We start from the raw sequence: 19336 nt of genomic DNA, 5'->3' as shown, positions 1-19336 counted from the left end.
CCAGCCCTTGTCTCTTTTGCCGAGCGACCTACTTCTGCGGCCTGCTTGTCTGCCCTAACCTTGTAGTATTTTATTTTTTGTTTCCTCCTTGTCTTACGGCCCTTGCACGGGGAATCACTCGTTCAAGCTCACACTCGTTCCTCTCAAGGATATTCCGTCGTTCTGCAGAGAGGAGTGCGGCGCGTGTAAGTGGTGATTTGGTGGTGGTGCGGGCACCATCACGAGACGCGCCTCATGCCCATACTGACGCGGCACAGATCAAAAGCCCACGCTCCGCCACGCCCCGAGGACTTGGAAATGATCACTCGCTTCTGACGAACAACGACACGACGCGAAAATAAAACGTGACGGCGTCTGCGAGGGAAACATGGACTCGCCTCCTGCGCGGCTGCAGGATGCAGCGGGTGAGCCCACGCTGCCAGCCGCCAGCTCCAACGTGCCCGGCTCGGCCTCGAATTCAACATTGAACTCGTCGTCTGCCAACGCGTCTGGCACCAAGAGACCTGCCCCGGCTCTGCTGCCGCCGTTTGAACCGCTCTCGTCCTCCCCGGGCCTACCGCGTCCCGTCAAGCGCCAAAATACGGGCAGCTCTGGCGCGCATAAATACCCAACTCCTGTGCCGACGTCAAGCACGGGCATTCTTTCAAGCTCGCCCCTTCGACGCCCTGCGAGCTTCCTTCGCCGGAAAGCTTCAGATGGCGTCGTCGTTGACAGTGCCGACGCCTCACCGTCGGAGCGCGCCCACCACCACCACCAGCACCGCGCCCCCCTCTCCGCCGTGCCCGCCGTTGAGCTTCCAGAGAACGGCGAGGCCGTGGCCATGGGCCGATCCAGCAACTCATCGCAGTTCCAGCTGTCTGCCAACCGCCTCGTCTCGCGTGTCCACCTCACGGCTCGGTATGTCGCCGCGGCAAATCCCCTGCAGGCGAACCGCCTCGAGATCCTCTGCACCGGTTGGAACGGGCTCAAGCTTCACTGCCAGGGCCGCACGTGGGAGCTGTTCAAGGGCGATAGCTTCACTAGCGAGACCGAGGGCACCGACGTCCTTGTCGACGTGTTGGACGCGCGCGTCATGATCCAGTGGCCCAAGCGGAGGGTCGCCCTAGCCGATACCGCGGCTAACCTCTCCGACTCGAGCTGGGACGACTCGCCGCCGAGGTCTCGTCATGCCCGGGCAAACTCGCTGCTGCAGTCTTCCCCCCTTCGTCGAACTACGCGCATCGCGTCCCCCGAGAGCCCGACCCCGACTGGCACGAGCGGCCATCTGACGAGCTCGCAGCGCCTGCAGGGCTTGCTGCCGACGGGCAGTCGCGAAAGGGCAGCAGCGGAGGAGCAGGTCAGCATCGAGATTTACGAAGATGAACCGGAGCTACCTGAGCCCAGGGGCGAGGCCGTCGTGGACGCTGGCGCGAGCATGCAGACGGAAGCCACCAATAGCTTCTCAAGCGATCTTAGCGACCCTGAAGATGATGAGCACGACCCGGATGAAGAGAACGACCCCATTGTGCACTCCTTTGGGCCCTTTGGCGCAGACATCTCTGGCAGACTGGCTTCGATAACGACGAAGTCCCCCAAGGTCAGCAGATTGGCGGCGGCACCGCGACTTCGCCCAGGCAGCAACGCAAGTGCATCGTCTGGCGAGACGCTCAGCTCCATTGGCGAGAGTCTGCAGGCACCGTCGCTGCCAGGCTCGCCCATCAAGAAACGCTCGGTGCCGCCCATGAAAACGTTCCGAGCTGGCGAGATCCCATGCTCACCCACCCCCAAGGTCAAGCACGAGACGGAAGATGCGGCAGTTGATGCTTTGCCATCTGTCGAGGAGCTCGATCCGAGCATCGTCAACCACGTCATCAACCAGCTGGCCTTCTCGCGGCTCTCGTCCACACCCCTCTCCACCATCATGCAGAACCTCCCCGCCGAGGCCAAGACCGACCCGAGCCTCACGCCCAACCTGCTGCGCACGGCCATCGAGGCGACGCCCTGCGTGGGTATCATCCGCCGCCAGGGTAAGGACGCTGCCGGCAAGGCACTCGAGAGCGAGTACTACTACGTACCCGAGCACGATGGCGACGAGCAGCGGCGGGCGGCTGTGGTGGACGGGCTGCGCAAGCCGAGCCTGCGAAACTGCAGGAAGCAGCACAAAGTAATAACCCCCTCTCATCCTTCCAACCACAATATGCTGACCCGGTCGCGCAGCAATATTACTGGAAGCGTCCGCGCACTCCTTGACGTTTTGACCAGCGTCGTGCGCCGTGACCCATAGCCAGCCCTGGCCATCTCTTCAGTGTACATATACCCGCACTACTCCCTTGTCCAATGTTTGCTCCGTGTCGTTTCCATCTCGAGACTCGAGAGCGAGGAGAGAGAAAAGAACCTGCATAGCCCGAGGCGTCGAATGTTTTGTCAACTATCTATTATGAAGAGGGGTTTTAACGAAGTGGGCAGGAAGGTAAAGCTGCTGGAAGCTTTTCTGGTGTTGAAGCGCTCCCGCCGTTGACAAATTTTACCATTGTCGGTGGAGAGGGGAGGGCGGACGGGGGAAAGACGAGAGACGCCGGTGTTGAGATGAAGGGCTTTTGTGTGTTTTTATACCTTCTCGACCCTGTACGGTAGCGGATGAGGATGCTGTGTGCCATTCGAATGGCAATATAACAAATGCTTGGTAGCCTGTTCGCCCTACCTGTGAGGTTTCCCTGAGTAGAGTCGCAAGAGCGGGCAAAACCCGATGCCCCTGAACCCGGGCCCCCCTAAGCAACCGTGCCGGCCGACAAGTCAAGGATAATAAAGATAACATGAGGGAAAACAGTACTTGCTGGGACGTCTATTCCAAGTTATCTTCATTTCAGCGTACAATATACTTTGGTCGCCCGCTGCTTCGAAGGATAAAACGGATTCCTCTTCTGCCCGTCCTCGCCCTCCTCCTCATAGGTCCCCATGTCGAAGTCGCTCACCACCTCGCCCTTGAAGGGCGCCGGCGGATTGCTCCACACATAGTTGACGGCGTCGGCCGCACACTCGATCTGGATCCCACGGAAGCCCTGCTTCGCCATCTCGCGCATCATGTACCGCGCCGTGATGCCCATGATGCCCATCCCCTCATAGTCATGCCGCGTGCTCGTCGCGTTGCGGAACAGCACCTCGCCCGGCGCCTTTGCCTTCCACGCCTCCGGGTCGCGCCTGTCCCTGGACCCGAGGATCGTGTAAAATGTCTGAAACACGGGCAGCACCTCGATCAGCCCGGCCATCTTGCCCATGTCGAGCTGGTTGAAGCTATCGTAGGCCAGCGCCACGGACGCGAGCGGAAAGTCCATCTGCTCCAGCAGCGTCGCCCCGCTGGCGTCCTCGTCCGCCTCGTCCCAGTACAGCGCGCCGCCCGTGGCCGCCGACTCGGGCCGCTTGAACTGGTACTCCTTGTCGAAGACGCCCAGCGAGTAGCCCGACTCGATCTGGTGGTTGACGAGGTAGCGCGCCTCCTTCTGCGCGGCGTACGCGCGCTTCGCCTTGAGCTCCGGGTAGATGACGGGCCAGACGGGCGAGTGGAAGAGGTTGCTGTGCGAGACGATGGCCGCTGCCCACTCCAGGTGCTTGGGCTCCAGGACGCGGATCTCGAACCGGTCAGGGAGCTGCTTCTCGACGGCCATGTTGGTGATGGTCCTTTTCTCTCCTCTCTCTGTCTGGCGCTTGGGGGGCGGACGGGGCCGTGGGACGGGAATCTTGCCCTGTGGACCTTGGCGGATGCTAGGGGGGGCGGCGATGGCTTGCAGCGTGTCCGAGGGTCAACAACCTACGTTCGCGATGCCGACGAGGCACGCCGGCCCTCTTTAACAGCTGCAAAGAGAACCACGAAAAAGGTCCCGTCAGCTGACTCCCATCCGTCTCACACACACCCGGCGCGTGGAATCACGCCCCCCTTCATGCCTCGGTGGCGACGCGCCCAAGACCGCTCAAGACGTGGTCCCGGAGTTGAGGGCTAGTTAGCGCTTACGGAGGGCACTTGCAGACTCAGAATGCAACCTCAACCCACGCAGCGTCGCGCGTTTGGCCTGTCGGGATTTGCCAACTGCTGCATATGGCGGAGACTGGGCTGCGGCTCCGCCTTGTCGCTCGTCTCGTGCGTTTCGGGCCTGCCCGGTTTTGGCTCGGCGGGCCCTGGAATCGCGTCGAGTCGGCAATTGCTCATTTGATGTCGAGGGCCGTTTCCGTCTGGTGAATCAGCTCACGTACTGTTACTCGGAGCGAAACCCCATTTACTTTCAACCAAGCCCGAGAAAAGAAGTTAAGCGTCCGAATATGGTCGATTACGCGCGGCTCGGCCCTGTCTGGCCATTGACCGCCAAGATGTGCTGTCGATATCCTGTCTCACGAAGCTCCAATCAACACACCGCCATGTGGGAAGGAGAATCTGGCCCAAGACGAAGCTTGGTCGGCCCGGACCAGAAAGATGAGCCGCACGGCGGGGCTCGAGATCCCGCGTCGGACTTTTAAGCCTATCGACCGATTCAGTTCGTGTTGTTGCCAGTATCTGCCAGAGTTCCTGGGGTGGAGGATTGCATTATAACGGGGTCGTGCTGGTTAACATAACATAGAGTTATGGCTTATAGCCCACAATTGCTTCGTGCAATCCCTCTCCAAGACCCTTTCGCATTTTACCCAAGGCTGAGCTGGGTCGCTTTTGCTGAGGTCGGATCGTGACGGTGGCCGACATGCCGATTACCATGACCTTTGCAATCTCTCCTTATACACAGAGCCCAATACCATAGCCAGGTGTCGCCTCCCGATGACGTTCAATCAGCGAGTTGCAACAATGTAGTTTCTCGAATCACGATAATCAACTTCGAGACTCTTGCCAGTTCTCCCACGTCATCTTGTCGCTCAACGTGGCGCCCCGCCAATGGGGTGACAAGAGCACGGCATCTGGTGCTACTCGCCCTCGTGTCTCTCCACGAATGCCAAGAACTACAGGCCGACAAAGCCGCAGCGTCGTATCAAATGAGGACCGCAACACGGGTGTTGTCAACATAAGCCAGGTGACCATCATCAACGGGGGAGGCATTAACCTGAATTCAATGCCAAGTGAGTCCGGTCACGCCATCAGTCAGACTGCGATATCCGTCATCTGCGGCTCGTGTGAAGCGTTTCCCCAGACCAAACCCCGCGCCAACGGTGCAGATGCGATTGACGCGAATTGGGGCATCGTCGAGCTGACCTCTCTCGGACGAAACCCCTTCTCCAGGCATCTCGGCAAGAAATTGAAATGGGGCCGCGAGAAACACACAAAGTCCACCAATAGTGTTATACGCGTAGCTGCCCATTTGGCCCTCGATTGAGGCACTGTAAAGCCGCAGCGGATCTAGGCAATGCACGCGTGTGGCGGAGCATAAGGTTCGCTCGTAAGCTGACGGTGGTCGCATAGCCATCTTGTTTATCTGTGAGGCATAGATTGCCTCCAACAAAGTCGGGCAAGCTTACTTACGACCACGATGTACAGGCTAAATCGAGTCTCGGTCGCTCGCTCGCTCTCACTCATCTTGACGTAGCCCTGTCTACTGATAGCGGCTTCCTGAACTGTGCCAAACTTTTGAGATATGGTCGCTGGGCTCAAGGTCTCGACCGCTGTTACTCCAGCCGACGGCAGAACTCGTCCATAAGCTAGTCCGCTGCGCATGGGACGACAACTCCTACATGTATACTGTAGACATGCCCCCTTTGGCTTTCCTGATCACCAGATGATGAGGCCCTCAACTACCGACTGAAGAGTTCGAGCCAGAGCATTGAACTGGCGCCGCGGCAAACAATGCTACCATGCCGAGACCTGGGCGCGTGGAAACGCCTCATGCGATGCACGGCCTGCCTAACATACTGCGCAACGACTACTCCTTGTAGCCTGGAGATGCGAACGCATTGACACACAGCATGCGTGATTAATGCGAAATTAGCTGCCTTTGCGTTTGTTTACTTGAAGCTATGACGTATTGAGCAACCTTGTAAAAGAAATTCGGAGGGCAAAAGTCAGCGTCCAGGAACCAAGGCATGGCCGACGAGGGAGTTAGACTCTGCCAGGACGATGCCCTTGCGACTGAGAACTGCTTTGTCGGATTTGGCCTCTGCTGAGGAAGTCGTACACCAACATTCGAGATGATGCACTCTCAAAGAAAGTCACAGACAGCTAATCTAGAGACACTACGACAGTTGAATGGAGTATTGGGCTCAGCAATTGCGATGGAGTTGGTCTCCCCAGATTAAAAGTCAATAGTCAACATGGACTGCCCGCAACTCAAATATGAATAGAGTCGCATATGCCGCATCAACATGCGCACGGGACTGAAACCGTCGGCCGAGCGTTCACGTTCCGTACATCTAGTCCATCCCGCCCGGGACACCAGGCTGCGCTCCCGCATAACGCCCGTCGGACATAGCGGCGCGGCCGCCGGCTGAGTTCCCTTCTCTCGGGTCCGCGCGCGCGGGTTGCATGTGTCCTCCTTGAGTGTCGGCTGCATTTGATGGAACGCCTCCATGTTAACTCTGCGCTGGTTTGAGGCTCGCCGAGGAAGCACCGCAGGGTGCATTCGCTGACTCGGCTAACATACATAAGGCCCAGCAATACAATAAAGCATAACAGGTATTGATACATTCCTGAACGAGATTCGTGTTAGGTCACTTGCTTTGATGATCGCAAACGGCGGCTGCAGGCAGCCACGTACAGTACATACACCCGGCGGCATGCAATGATGCACCTGGGACCGGCCCGCACATCGCATCGCGGCGACTTCATGTTAGGAGTCCACGCCACCCGCAACCGGGACACGAACTTTTGCTTTCTTTGCATAGGCCGAAACTGGAAATGCACGCCATAGGCACTTATATTCGGAGATACTGACTCATGGCAGTGCTATTGCGCTGTCGTCGTATTCTTCACGTTCAATGTTTGGTCAAGTCGCATGGAGGAGCCGTTTAAAGGGGTGAAGTCTGGTTCAACATCGCACAGCAGGAAGCTTACCCAAATGACGACTCCAATAGCCTGAAGTCATCAGTCACCTCCACCTGGCAACTTTTCTGCACTCAAAAACCCCCAAAAGGCCGTTTCGCACAATTCGATCTGATGCCGTCTGACTCCCGAGCCGTGCTTGTTTCACGACCTGCAGCACCTCCGGCAGAGCACAGACTGCCCCCCGGCGCCGACCACCCTTTTCCCGTGGTGATATTTTGGGCACTGCATCGGCAGAAACGTCGTGTCTCTAACCCGTCGTTTTGACCGCATGAGGGGCCCGGCGGTGGGTAAACGCCCTCGGTACCAGTCTCATGCCGTTTGCTCCCGCGTGCAATGCGCATCATCAATGGCTCGTGCACTCGGGTCAGACGTACGTAGTCACGGAGATGGGGGGGCCAGGCTTCAAACATTGAATGATGGCTCAAGCTCGAAGAGGAGGAGGGAGAGGAGGCCCTGCCAGAGTTGACTGTAGCTGCATGTCGGCACATAAGGAGTAGACGGAGCGGCCTCTGCCAGCGGGTTGACGATAAAACCTCCTGGCATGCGAGGAGTTCCTCTTTAGACGAGTCTTGTGTAAATCTGGACTGCGTGCATCACCTGGCTCGATCATAGGCTCATGCCATCATGAGAAAAAGCAGCATCATCCTGCAGCGGCGGACCGGCAAGATCTGGGAGGAGATTCCGGATCACTGGGCGAGCACCATCAACTCTCCCGACAAGGCGCAAGACCCGGCCGCGACGGGGCCGCAGTACCTCACCCGCGTCCAGGTCCCGATCGTCCTCACGTCCATCACGTTGGCCGCGTTCCTGCTGCTCCTCGACTCGACCATCGTCTCGACCGCCGTCCCGAGCATCACATCCGAGTTTCACTCGCTCAAAGACGTCGGGTGGTATGGCGCCGCCTACCAGCTCTCGAGGTGCGTTGGCTCATGGCAGATCTGTGGAATACTTCACGTTGTATGCCTCGACAGACATGGCTGTGCTGACTCGAGTTTCATCGCTCAAACAGTGCCGCTCTCCAGCCGCTCGTGGGCAAGCTCTTCACGCTCTTCAACATGAAGGTCGTCTACCTCTCCTTCTTCTTCGTCTTCGAGGTCGGCTCCGTGGTGTGCGCCGTCGCCAACTCGTCCTTGATCCTCATTGTCGGGAGAGTCATTGCTGGCCTTGGGGTTGCGGGCATGTACACCGGCGGCATGATCATTGTCGGGTCGTGTATCAAGCCCGAGTCACGAGCGCGTGAGTAACTCCGAGCTTCTGGACGCGAGTGAGCGTTGAGCTAACGGGTTGTGAAGTCTGCACCGGGATCATGATGGGATGTAAGTCGATCCTGGTCTCAGGAACAACGACCGCCTTCATTCCGAAGCCAAGGCGCCGAAAATAATTACTAGGCTTGAGACAGTCGATAGTATGTGCAGCAGCTGATCATACAAACGTGCAGTTGGACAGCTCGGCCTCGTCAGTGGCCCAATCATCGGCGGCGTCCTCACGGAGAGGCTCTCCTGGCGGTGGTGTAAGTCAGCATTGAAGCCGTACAGAACCACCAGACCCCAGAGGAGGAAGACTGACTGACACGTCCCGCAACAGGCTTCTACATCAACCTCCCGCTCGGGGCCCTCATCTTCGCCGGCACCGCCTTCGTCAAGCTCACCAACCCCTCGCCGCTCAAGCCCGTGCGCTCCATCCTCCCGACGCTGCACCGCACGCTCGACCTCGTGGGCTTCGCGCTCATCGCCCCCGCCGTCACCCTCCTGCTCGTCGCGCTGGAATGGGGCGGCGCCGGCGACTACGCATGGGGCTCGACCGTCCTCATCGGCCTCTTCTGGACGGCGGGTGTCCTGGGCGCCGCCTTTGCCGGCTGGATCTGCTACATGGGCGACGCGGCGCTCATCCCGCCGCGGCTGTTCCTCAACCGCATCGTCGTGGCCTGCTGCGGCGTTACATTGTCCGTCATGGGCGCCAGCTTCGTCTCCACGTACTGGCTTCCCATCTACTTCCAGACAATCAAGGGGGATAGCCCGATATGGAGCGGCGTGCACCTGTTGCCCAATGTCATCCCGTCTCTGGTCGTGAGCATCATCGTGGGGGCCCTAGTTGGCAAGGTCGGCTACTACCTCCCCTTCGCCGCGGCGGGTGGCGCCATCATCGCCCTCGCCGGGGCTCTCTTCACGACACTCACGCCGTCCTCCGACGTGGTCGCCTGGGCGGGCTACCAGGTCGCCCTGGGAGTCGGGCGCGGCCTCGCCGTGCAGGCGGGCTACCTCGGGATGTCGCACGCCGTGCCGGCCGAGACGCTACCGCTGGCCGTATCGCTCATGATCTTCTCGCAGTACCTCGTCGGGTCCGTCCTGCTGACCCTCGCGCAAGTAGTCTTCACGACCACGTTCCGCGCGGAGCTGCCGCGCCGGGTGCCCGGCGTCGACGTCGACGCCATCCTCAACGCCGGGGCGTCGGGCGTGCGCAAGGCCGGGGTCCCGCTCGACAAGCTCGCCGACGTGGTTGGCGCCTACTCGGCGAGCGTGACAAAGGTCTTCTACCTGACTGCAGTGATGGGCGTGCTCCTGTTCGTCGCGGCTCTCTTCTCGGGATGGGTCGACACGCGGAAGAAGGACCTGCCGCCACCACCGCCGCCGGTGCCGGCACAGGAGACGGACTATGGATCGGATACGGAGCTTGAGGACAACCTCACTTGGAGCGACAAGCTCGACGAGATGTTTCCGCGCCGGGCCTCAGGATCAACGGCCTGGTAGCGTACGAGAGCGTTTTCTTTACCATTGTGTTATTGATTGGGGTTCATGAGCGTGCTCGGGGCTAATTATGATTTATGACACACAAAGCGGGTTGCTGGGCGGGCATTAGAAGTCCCGTGAGCTTTGAATTGGCGTTTTTTTCCTTCTTGTAGATAGTCATCTGTCGATAGAATTGATGTTTCTCTCAAGCTTGTGACCTCGTAACATGGCTTTGCTACCTATTGATTGAACTCACTATTGACAACCCAAGCTCAAGGCGCAGCTCTGTCTTCCCAACATGAAGCACACGACGCCGAGAACCGGCGCGTCCTTCACAGCACCCATCCCCATTGGCGAATAAGACGCCCGAATCACCGATTCAATCGTCTGCTCTCGATATATCTCGGGCAGGATCACACCACCCGCATCCAATTCACCCACCTCAGCTGCAAGCCACTTTCAAGGGCCACACACACAAACCACTCTGTGCTAACTCGCTGCTGCTCCCGCTCCCCCCGCCCCACGGTAACGCTCCCTCCCGGCGGCCGCCTTCCCCTCCTCAGTGGCGAACAAAACGCCCCCCCGTTGCTGGCATGCGGCTGCAACTCAATCCCGCCGCAGGCAAGCCGCCGCCGCAGCGCAGCAGCAGGCAGATATGTAACAAGTAGGAGCAACGGGGCATGTCGCCTCGCCCTCGAGCGCAACCTCGACTTTGCATCGCCACTGCTCTTCACCTACGCGAATAGCAATCAACCCGAGACTCCAATCCGACGTTTGCAAAAGCATCACAGTCGAACAATGTCCTCGTCGGCCACCAGCATGCCCATCCACCCCACCAAAGGTCAGCAGCGAACCGCTCCCTCCGCCGTCGTCCCCAGTCTCGTTCATGGCCCCCCCCGGCCCGCGCCAGAAGCTCCCGCCCTCCTCCTCCTCCTCCTCCTCCCTGCATGTACATGCACACACTCAAGGTTGTCATGTATGCTGACCGGCCCGTAGAGGAGGCAAAGGCCGCGTCCCCCACGCATCCAGACGCCCACGCCGCCCACGCCATGGACCACGCCAATTCCTGGAAGCCTAGTCTAGACCGCCGTCAGAGCTGGAGCAAAGAGGACCAGAAGCACGCGCTGCAAATGTCCTCGCTCGATGGCGTCAAGACGGGGCCCGGGTTTTCCGAAAAGTAGGAGATGCTGGCGAGGGAACAATGCTTGTTTTGCAGGATGATATGAATGGTCTGCAATGTACACGTAAGGAGCATGAGCTATCACTTGGAACGGCGAGGCAAGGCACGTTGCTGTGTTGGCTTTCATTGTAATAAAAGTTGATCAATTCCCCGCTTGTATCCCATATCCGTACGCCGTGATCCCTAAACTACAAAGAGAATGGTGAGTGAGGACTTGCTCCCGCCTGGCACAGCACCCTGCTGCTCGTCTTGAGCCAACCCAGTCAATGCTCGTCGCCAGACGGCTCGCCGCCGCCCATCCCCATGCAATGGGTATTCCGAAAAACACGTTCACAGACCCTTCGGGCCGAGGCCATCCAGCCCTCCCGTCGAGAAGTACTCGCCCAAAACACCCACGGCGTATGCAATACCGGCCACCCAGACAGTGCCCACAACCACCTTCCTGCCGAGGCTTCGCTTCTTCTTTCCTCGATACTTCCTTCCACCAGTATACGTCTCCTCGCTCAGCGGAGGCGACGGCTTGGCCCCCTCGCCGGCAACCCCGTCGTAGTTGACAAAGCCCGTCGGGCTGGCAAAGTTACCCGTCACCGGCTTGCCCATCATGTCGATGGGGTTGACCGGGGCCCCCATGGCCTGCGCCAGCGTTGATTCAGGCGAACCCGGCCGGACCTTTCGAAAAACGAGCATGTCGCCACTTCCAGACACGATCTCATACCCTTGCGACTGAAGTGGCGCGAAGTGTGGGAGAAACTTGGAAGGGTTGGACAGGCGCAAAAGGACCGCAGCGGGCGATTCGGACGAAGTCGTTTCGTGGACACCAGATGTTGTCTCGGCAATGGTGATGGCTTGCGTCGTTGGGTCATACGCCAGGATCTTGTACAGGGCTGGGCGCTCCGCTTCGGCCTGGTCCATGGACGCATTGAGGGTTTCCTTTGGCGCCTTGGCCTTGTGGTGTTTGACAAATGTTGGCCATGTGGGCTTTCCATTGCACTCTTCCGCGTAGCTCGTCTGCAGACCCCGAGGCAACTTGCAGTAATGATCCTCGTGGCCCGCCAGACCCCGAGGGCTAGCAAACTTGGCCCTTCGTCGAGTGGCGCCCCGGTTCAGAGCAGGCTCTAACTTGGAAGTCTCTTGGGGGAAGCTCTCGTCCATTGAGCTGAACTCCGTGTCCTCACTCTCAACGGTCTGATCGGTAACACGTGCGGCTGCTTCCCGGCCGTCTTCGCTGCGATTGTTTGGATACAAAGTTGACTTTGAGCGAGAGTTGGTTGTGCTCCATGATGACGCAAACTCTTCGGGAAAGTCGCGCACATAGTTGCCAGTCAAAACCGGCTCAGTCTTCTTCTTGAGGCGACCGACTGTGTCTTGCGCAACCTTGGACTCGGCGTCCCAGTTGAGCTCAAGCTCAGACTTGGCCCTTTCCAACTTGCCCTTCTGGCTGCTGTCGCGAACCTTGCGGAGAACCTCGGCTCGAATCTGGTCGGCTGTCCTGGAGCCCAGCGGATCGTCTCCTGTCGCACCAGACCCATCGGCAGAACTTCCAGACGCGGATGGCCTTGATCCAATCGAGTCGAAAGCCTTCAAGCCGTTTGCAACGACGTCCGGCGCAGCTGCAGGTTTTCCGTCCGGCTCGTTGTGCATCACAGGCTTGTACTGTGTTAAGTCGGCATAGAATTTGGTTGCCTCCTCTGGATGGATGGGGTACCTTCGGCTAGGGGAGTCAAACTTGCGTGGCCTATACTTGTCGAGATCCTCGTAATGCTTCGTGAGCTCTTCCGGATGAACATGCGTCTTCCTGCTCGGTTCCTCGTAGCCGGCCGCCGGGTACTTCGAGAGGTCTTTGTACTGCTTCGAAGCCAGCTCGGGATGGATGCGCTCCGTTTCAGGACCAGCGTTGGGGAAGGCCCGGTACTTGGGCAGGTCCTCGTACTGTTTGGATGCCTCCTCAGGGTGGATGCGGGGCGTGGCTGGGCCGCTGTTGTCGTATTGAGAGTACTTGTGCAGATCCTCGTAATTCTTGGAGAGCTCCTCGGGAGTGAGCTTCCTCAGCCCATCCGGTTCGTTCCAGCGCACCGGTCCATACTTGTGCAGGTCGTCGTATTGCTTGCTGGGGTCTTCAAAAGGCACCTCCACCTTGGGGGCGAGCGGTTCTGCTTTCGGTGTGGTGTCTTGCTGACTTGCCTCATGGGCTTGCAGGATCGAGTCGCTCGCGACGAAACCCTCCTTGTAGTCGGCAAGGTCGGTGTACTTTTTCGACTCCTCTTCTGGGGTCAGTCTACGTAGACCGTCGGGCTCGTTCCATGCCACAGGGCCGTAGCTCTGGAGGTCACTGTAGTTCTTGGAGAGTTCCTCGGGCGTGAGCTTGCGCAGTCCATCTGGCTCATTCCAGCGCACCGGGCCATACTTGTGAAGGTCATCGTAATGCTTCGAGCGCTCCTCGGGTGTTTCTTTTCGCAGACCGTCCGGCTCATTCCAAGAGACGGGCTTGTACTTGTCGAGATCGTCGTATTCCTTGGACTTTTCCTCAGGACTCAGTGGCTGCTTTGCATTTGGATCGTCGATTTTGACATTCGAGTACTTGTCGAGATCCTTGTAGTTCTTGGAGTCCTCCTCGCGGGTCGTTTTGCGCAGGCCATCTGGCTCATTCCAGCTAACCGGCTTGTACTTGTCCAGATCCTTGTACTTCTTGGACAGCTCCTCCGGGGTAAGCTTCTGCGGGGCGTTGGGGTCATCGAGAGGAGCAGACGAGTAGCCCGACAAGTCATTATATGTCTCAGGCGTCTCCTCTGTGGCGGCCCTCTTGCGGTTCGTGATGGGGTCGATGCCACTATCGTGGTCCCCCGCAGTGGTGGTAGCGTGCAGGACGGACTCTGGCGTGACGTCGACCGGGGGCCGTTGCGAGTGGAGAAAACTGCGGAGGTTCTGCAGGGGCATCCACGGATCACCGTGCTTGGCCCGAGCTTTGTTGGAGCCAAACAGGTGATCGATGGCCTCGCGCTCGACGTCCTCAATGTTTCTTCCGGGGCGCAGCCCAGACAGATCGTCGGACCAAGACTTGACCGAATCGGCGTCGCAATACCTGCCGCTGAGGGTGGCCCGGCGGGCGAGTCCGCGGGTCAGGATGCTCTTCATGGCGGCCTCGGCATCATCGGGGCGGGGGCTGTTCTCCCACGACAAGTTGCGGTTTAGAGATTCCATGTACTTGTAGCGCATGCCCTGGTGGCGGCGTCGGGCGTCACGCTGCGCACCGCAGTCGGCGCGCGACGACCAGGGCCCGAAGCGAAACGCCCGACATTGCTGCTGGCTCCGCCGAGATCTCACCAGGCAGGTGCCGGCGGCGGCGAAGGGAGCCTGACGCGACGACTGCTGAGCGATGACGATGATCCTCGCGCGGGGCGAAGGCACGGACGCGCTTGGAAGCATGGCGACGGCGGGAGGTGGCCAAATAGCCCGCAGGTGAGGCTATCGGCACTGCTGGGAAGCGTGAGCAAGACGGCCGCAATGCGACGACGGGTATCATGCAGACTGGTCGAAGGAAGCAAGTGTCAGAAGGAGAAGTCGGTACGTACGAGGGCGCAGGCGTGAACAGCTATCGCTGCATGTGACATGGACGAGGTCGCGCGGTTGAGGAAGCGGAGGCGGGTGTGTTCGGGTGGACGCGGCGTTGGTGACGTAGGGCCGACGGGTGAGGAGTGTATCACGGACTGCCGGCCAGCAGCAGCGGTTGGCAAGGCGATCCAGCAAGCAAGCAAGCAGGCGGTTACGGCAGGCGTGACGTTCAATGCGCGGCAGGTTTGGGGGCAGAGAGCAAAAGTGAAGGCGAAGATGGAAGTTGATGGAGGAACGGGAGGAAAGCGGGCACGACGGCAAGGAAGCTGAAGAGGAGAAGACGGGCCGGCTCGGTGCAAGGTGAGCGAGCTGGTGCTGCCCTGCCTTTCAGGTTGCCTTCCCGGGTTGCCTATTCACAACGGGATCCAATCCCATGCCGCCGTCTCGCCTGTCTCTGCTGTCGAACGCCACCCCAAGCCGCCAGCGAGCGCTGTGTTCGCAGCTGTACGCGCCGCTGCCACCCGCTGGCCCCCGCTGAACACGGCCGGCGCGGGCGCGCAGCCATGGCACTTGGGCAGCGCCTCAGCGCCTCAGCGCCAGCGAAACAGCGAAACAGTGGGGGCTTGAGGGGGGGGCTTTGGGGGGCTTGCGACCGGGGGCGGGCGGGCTCTGGACGGCCATCGCAGCCACCGACGCACACAAGCCCGCTGCGAGACAGTGAGGGGTACCGCTGAAGCCCCGAGTCTGTCCGGCGAGCGGCCCAATCACCGCACCCGCACGACCAGCTGAGCTCCACCAGCAGCCAACGCCCCCGTTTTTACCCCCCCGCCGGTGCCTAAGACAGCGACAGCCGCTCTTTCCGAATCCGGAAATCCGGGGACGAACCTGGTCGGTCATCACGTGCGATCGGAGGACTCGCTCCTTGACCGTCTCCATCGTGAACCCGCCTTTGACGATTCATTGACGTGTTCCTCGAAACATCCTTTCACCGGTAGGGACAAAGCACCCGGCATCGTTCACGAACGTGTGCCCCTGAGCGAAGGCACGGCAGCGCCATGCTTCCTTGTGGCCGGGACGGCGATCGCAGTGGGCCTCTCTGGCTTGACACCTGAGACAATTATCATGCGGCCTCAGAGCCCCTGGAACCAACGCTTTCCAACTGACTTGGACCCGACCCGCACGTCGCAAGTCACAGCCACAGATACGCAACAGACGTCATCGCCCGTTTATTGACGCCAAAGCGCCGTCCGAACCAACCGCGCCAGACCAACTGTGCGGCTTTGATCCCGAAACACAAAGCAACGCGATGGTATCAAGATACACCTGGTGGAGCGCGAACCCCCAGAACTGATAGTGAATTGGCGCGATCTGTCTGCCACAAAGGATTGGGAACGACGGTCCGATGAAGGCCATCACGAGAGCCACTCGTCGAACCACGCCACCGCCTGTCGGAACGCCTGGTCTCTGGCGAATACCTCGACTGGCACGTCCACGTTGCGGCGCACCGCGAACCCATGCTCCACGCCGCCGTACAAGTTGATTTGGTATCGCTGTCCCGTTTTCACGAGTATATCCTCAGACGTGTGGCGCATCTCGGCGGGGAATATGTTGTCATTTTGGGCGGCCGCGATAGAAAGGGGGCCCGTGATGGCCTGCAGCTCGTGCTCTTGAACCAACGACGGATGAGCGATGAATCCGGCATCGATTCCGCTCTTGTAGTGCCGCACGACGTACTGCGGGCCGCCTGTAAGCATGGCGCAAGCAAGAAAGATTGACGGACGTCCGTGCTCGTCCTTTGTAGACTTGCCTTGGCTCCAAAACAATAGCCCGCGGCGGCAATCTTGGCGATACCCATAGCCCGCATTGCCTCGACCCCCGCCACAACAATCGGGTCCACGAATTCGGCTATGTGAGGGTGTTTCCCAGGCACGCCGTGGTTGATCCAGTCGATGATTGTTGTCTCCGTGGTTCTATCTGCCGGCAGTGAGTCGCCGTCAAATAGGTCAGGAATCAGCGTCGTGTATCCGCTCGCGGCAAAGCCGTCGGCCATCAGCTTGCTGTTCTGCCATATCCCCCGCACATCAGGTAAATATAGGACTCCGCAGCCTTTTCGGGCCTTGCTCTCCTGAGCCTCAGCTAGGTATGCATCGATGTTGCGGCCGATCTTGATCATCCGACCCGTGGGTTCGCCTCTATATCATGTAGGTTTAGCGGCGGATCTGCACTTCGCTGCACTCGAAGAGGAGCAAAATCTCTCGGTCATCTTCTTTGAACATGTAGACAGCCCGCTGCGATTGATTGATGATGGATTGGGTGCTTGAAAGTTGAGTGCAAGGATTGTGGCAACCTACTCGAAGGCTCTCCCGGCAGCACAGCACGGACCAGGAGGATGCGAAGCCATTTTTGCTATCGTTCAACAGTGCAGTCAATCGTGAGTTGCGAAACTAGTCAGTGTTGGAGAAATTGGCTGGGCATTCATCTGTTCTCGGATGTTCATGTTGAGTTTCAGGCAACGTCGCGGTGACGCCAGCTGTCGGCAGTAATTCCTCCGCTTCACGGAGCCCTGTCCGCATGTTGCACGGCATGCAACGATGGCTGACGCCAACAAAGACAACATACAGAGAGCAATGAGATACTTGATCAAGCGTGCTGTATTGAACTTTCGCACGCAAAAATGGATTCAGTTGCGCCGACGCATTTGGGGCAGACTTGCGCCATCCACCGCGATTGCGAGAGGCAGCTCGTCGCAGTCGCTGGGTGCCTCTCCCCATTGTTTCCACGAATCTCGTATGCGGGACTGAAGCATCACATCGCCGGCTCAAGTGCCACCTGGGAACTCGAAGACAATGCTGGGCTGGCGACGAAGCCGCTCAAGTCCGAGCCGCCGACCAGGCTGGGCAGAGTCCCGAACAGAACTAGAATAAGGCAGCACAAAGTGTGCTCAACCAAAACGCAGAGAGGCCCAATGCGGGCAGGGTAGGCTGCATAGGCAGAAGTGCGGGGTGCTGGAGACGACCATATAAGGGGGTATTCTGACTTGACGACGTCGCCGCTCAGGCTCTGATCGTTGAGGGCATGGCGCGTTCCAACCGAGCTGCTGGCTTCAGCAGGTCCGCTTGATTACCCGGCCAAGAAGAGTAAAACATGATACGAGACTATGAGATTGCCCCTCTTTCGAGAGTTGCGATGCTCTGATAGCGTATCGTGGGTGATTGGAGCCTCATTTGCTGCATGTAGAGAGAAGGTATGCCCTGACATGTGTCTTTTTCACCTCTGCGACACCTTGCCGTCCGACTTTTGCAATCGACGAAAGGCCATCACGCGACAAAGGCGCTCAGGCGAGCAAGCATGCAGGGATATCATTGCGTGACTCACTGTTTGAAACCGAGTGAAGCGCGCTTCTCGTCCGAGCATGTTGGTGATTGATGGCGACGAGTTGATGCCAGTGCGCGCTGCGAGTCAGCCGTGCATGCAGGACGACATTCCGATACCGCTCCCGCCATTATTCATCATCGGCACTCTCTCCTGCATTGATAGTCTCGGAAATACTACGTTGGCCCTTTTGTTGATTGCCGAGTCGGCAGCAGCGGACCGCGGGCGGTGGCTCGTGGGCGAGATCTCGTCATCGGATCCTGGACGCCATAAGCTTGGCTCGCGCCAGTCGCTGGACGACACTCGCCCACAACCCGACCCAACAATCAGGCGATGCTGCTGCGCAAACGTCCCCTCGGCGAGCATGAGGCAATCAACCGGAGCAATAAGGCTCAATCGAGGAGTCGACATGGGGCCCAAGATTCGGCAGGCTGTCTGATGTATCATCTGCATTCGCTGCAACGCCGGCGGTCAACCGCGGCCGCCGTTGGAGCTGGGCCGCGTCTCATGCGACTCTCTCACATGGAGAAAATGTCCGTACGAAGCAGGCCCAGAACGAAAGGACAGGCACGGGACGGGAGTTTCTTGCGATGAGTTGCGGGGCATCGAGCTCGTACAACGGTACCGTTACACCATCCGCGACTGAGACAAGCAGCCGGTTTACGCGATTTGGCGGGACAGATCAACGATTGATGGCAACCGAACTGTCGCCGCGGCGGAGCACATGAAGGCAGAGTGCATCACAATTCAGCCGGGACAACCTGGAGGTGTCGGTGTAAGACGGAATCGCGCACCAATGCCGCAGCATGGAATGAAGTCGAAGACAAGACATGGGGAGCCGTGACGTTGCGTCCGTGTCACCGAACCACTCCAAAGACCACAACCTCATGCATGGGCTCGTACAAGATCACCAGCACAGACAAGGAGCGAGGGGCCAGGCCAGAGCGCGGCGCGCCGCCCAAGTCGGAAGGCAAACAAGCTCGCACCAATTGGAATCGGAATCCGTCTCGGCCAGGGCGATCCGTCCGCAATTTTTTGCGGGGGAATCGCTGACGTTTTAAGAAAAAGTTATGGATCTGAAGCAATTGCGCAACCTGGGGTTGCTATTAGGCCTTGGGCGGTGGGGATTGCGTGCTCGCCCAGCGCTTGCACCGTTCGCTCGCTCACTCTCTCACTTACTCACTCACCACATCCACCACCACCACCACCACCACCAGCCCGCACCGCCCGCGCAACCGCGCCGCCAAAGAAGCTCTGGTTTCGCAATCGCCCAACTACAGTGGCGTGATCCGCACCATGCTCGCGTCAACAGCTCCCTCGACCCCCGTGTTGCACGCCCCCCCTTCTTCCATCTGCCCGCTCGCCCCGCGCGTGCGCAGGGCAGCCGTGACGCAAAGAGCCCGATAGAGGGACTTTTAATGTCCGCCGGAAGGTTGCACAGGCCGTGTACCTGCTGCGGGTGGGCGGCGGCAGGGTTTCAATACATCCACGGCGGGGGAGGGGGGGCGTTCGACACACCGC

The 19336-nt window shown here is 59.3% G+C and overlaps 6 protein-coding genes across 6 annotated transcripts; 3 read left to right on the top strand and 3 right to left on the bottom strand.

The window, feature by feature from the left end:
* Positions 1–367: 367 nt before the first annotated feature.
* Positions 368–2263, top strand: PLICBS_000371 (uncharacterized protein; the record flags this gene model as incomplete). Its single annotated transcript, XM_065599588.1, has 1 exon — positions 368–2263. One exon carries the CDS (start codon positions 368–370, stop codon positions 2261–2263), a length of 1896 nt encoding a protein of 631 aa, XP_065455660.1.
* A 574-nt stretch (positions 2264–2837) lies between these two features.
* Positions 2838–3641, bottom strand: PLICBS_000370 (uncharacterized protein; the record flags this gene model as incomplete). Its single annotated transcript, XM_018318640.2, has 1 exon — positions 2838–3641. One exon carries the CDS (start codon positions 3639–3641, stop codon positions 2838–2840), a length of 804 nt encoding a protein of 267 aa, XP_018184165.1.
* Positions 3642–7612: 3971 nt separating this feature from the next.
* On the top strand, positions 7613–9735 carry PLICBS_000369 (uncharacterized protein; the record flags this gene model as incomplete). The annotated part of the gene is made up of 5 exons (XM_018318642.2): positions 7613–7905; positions 7998–8224; positions 8281–8304; positions 8427–8498; positions 8573–9735. 5 exons carry the CDS (start codon positions 7613–7615, stop codon positions 9733–9735), a joined length of 1779 nt encoding a protein of 592 aa, XP_018184167.2.
* Positions 9736–10512: 777 nt separating this feature from the next.
* PLICBS_000368 (uncharacterized protein) lies at positions 10513–10895 on the top strand (the record flags this gene model as incomplete). Its single annotated transcript, XM_065599587.1, has 2 exons — positions 10513–10555; positions 10711–10895. 2 exons carry the CDS (start codon positions 10513–10515, stop codon positions 10893–10895), a joined length of 228 nt encoding a protein of 75 aa, XP_065455659.1.
* Positions 10896–11224: 329 nt separating this feature from the next.
* PLICBS_000367 (uncharacterized protein) lies at positions 11225–14317 on the bottom strand (the record flags this gene model as incomplete). Its single annotated transcript, XM_018318643.2, has 1 exon — positions 11225–14317. One exon carries the CDS (start codon positions 14315–14317, stop codon positions 11225–11227), a length of 3093 nt encoding a protein of 1030 aa, XP_018184168.2.
* Positions 14318–15855: 1538 nt separating this feature from the next.
* Positions 15856–16616, bottom strand: PLICBS_000366 (uncharacterized protein; the record flags this gene model as incomplete). Its single annotated transcript, XM_065599586.1, has 2 exons — positions 15856–16176; positions 16224–16616. The coding sequence occupies 2 exons, from the start codon at positions 16614–16616 to the stop codon at positions 15856–15858; spliced, it is 714 nt and encodes a 237-aa protein (XP_065455658.1).
* Between the last annotated feature and the right edge of the window lie 2720 nt (positions 16617–19336).

The sequence above is a fragment of the Purpureocillium lilacinum genome (genome assembly GCF_023168085.1).
Source record: "Purpureocillium lilacinum CBS 284.36 DNA, scaffold_1, whole genome shotgun sequence".
NCBI classification, from domain to species: domain Eukaryota; kingdom Fungi; phylum Ascomycota; class Sordariomycetes; order Hypocreales; family Ophiocordycipitaceae; genus Purpureocillium; species Purpureocillium lilacinum.
The sequence above is the reverse complement of the archived record's forward strand: the minus strand, read 5'-3'. Positions and strand labels throughout refer to the sequence as shown.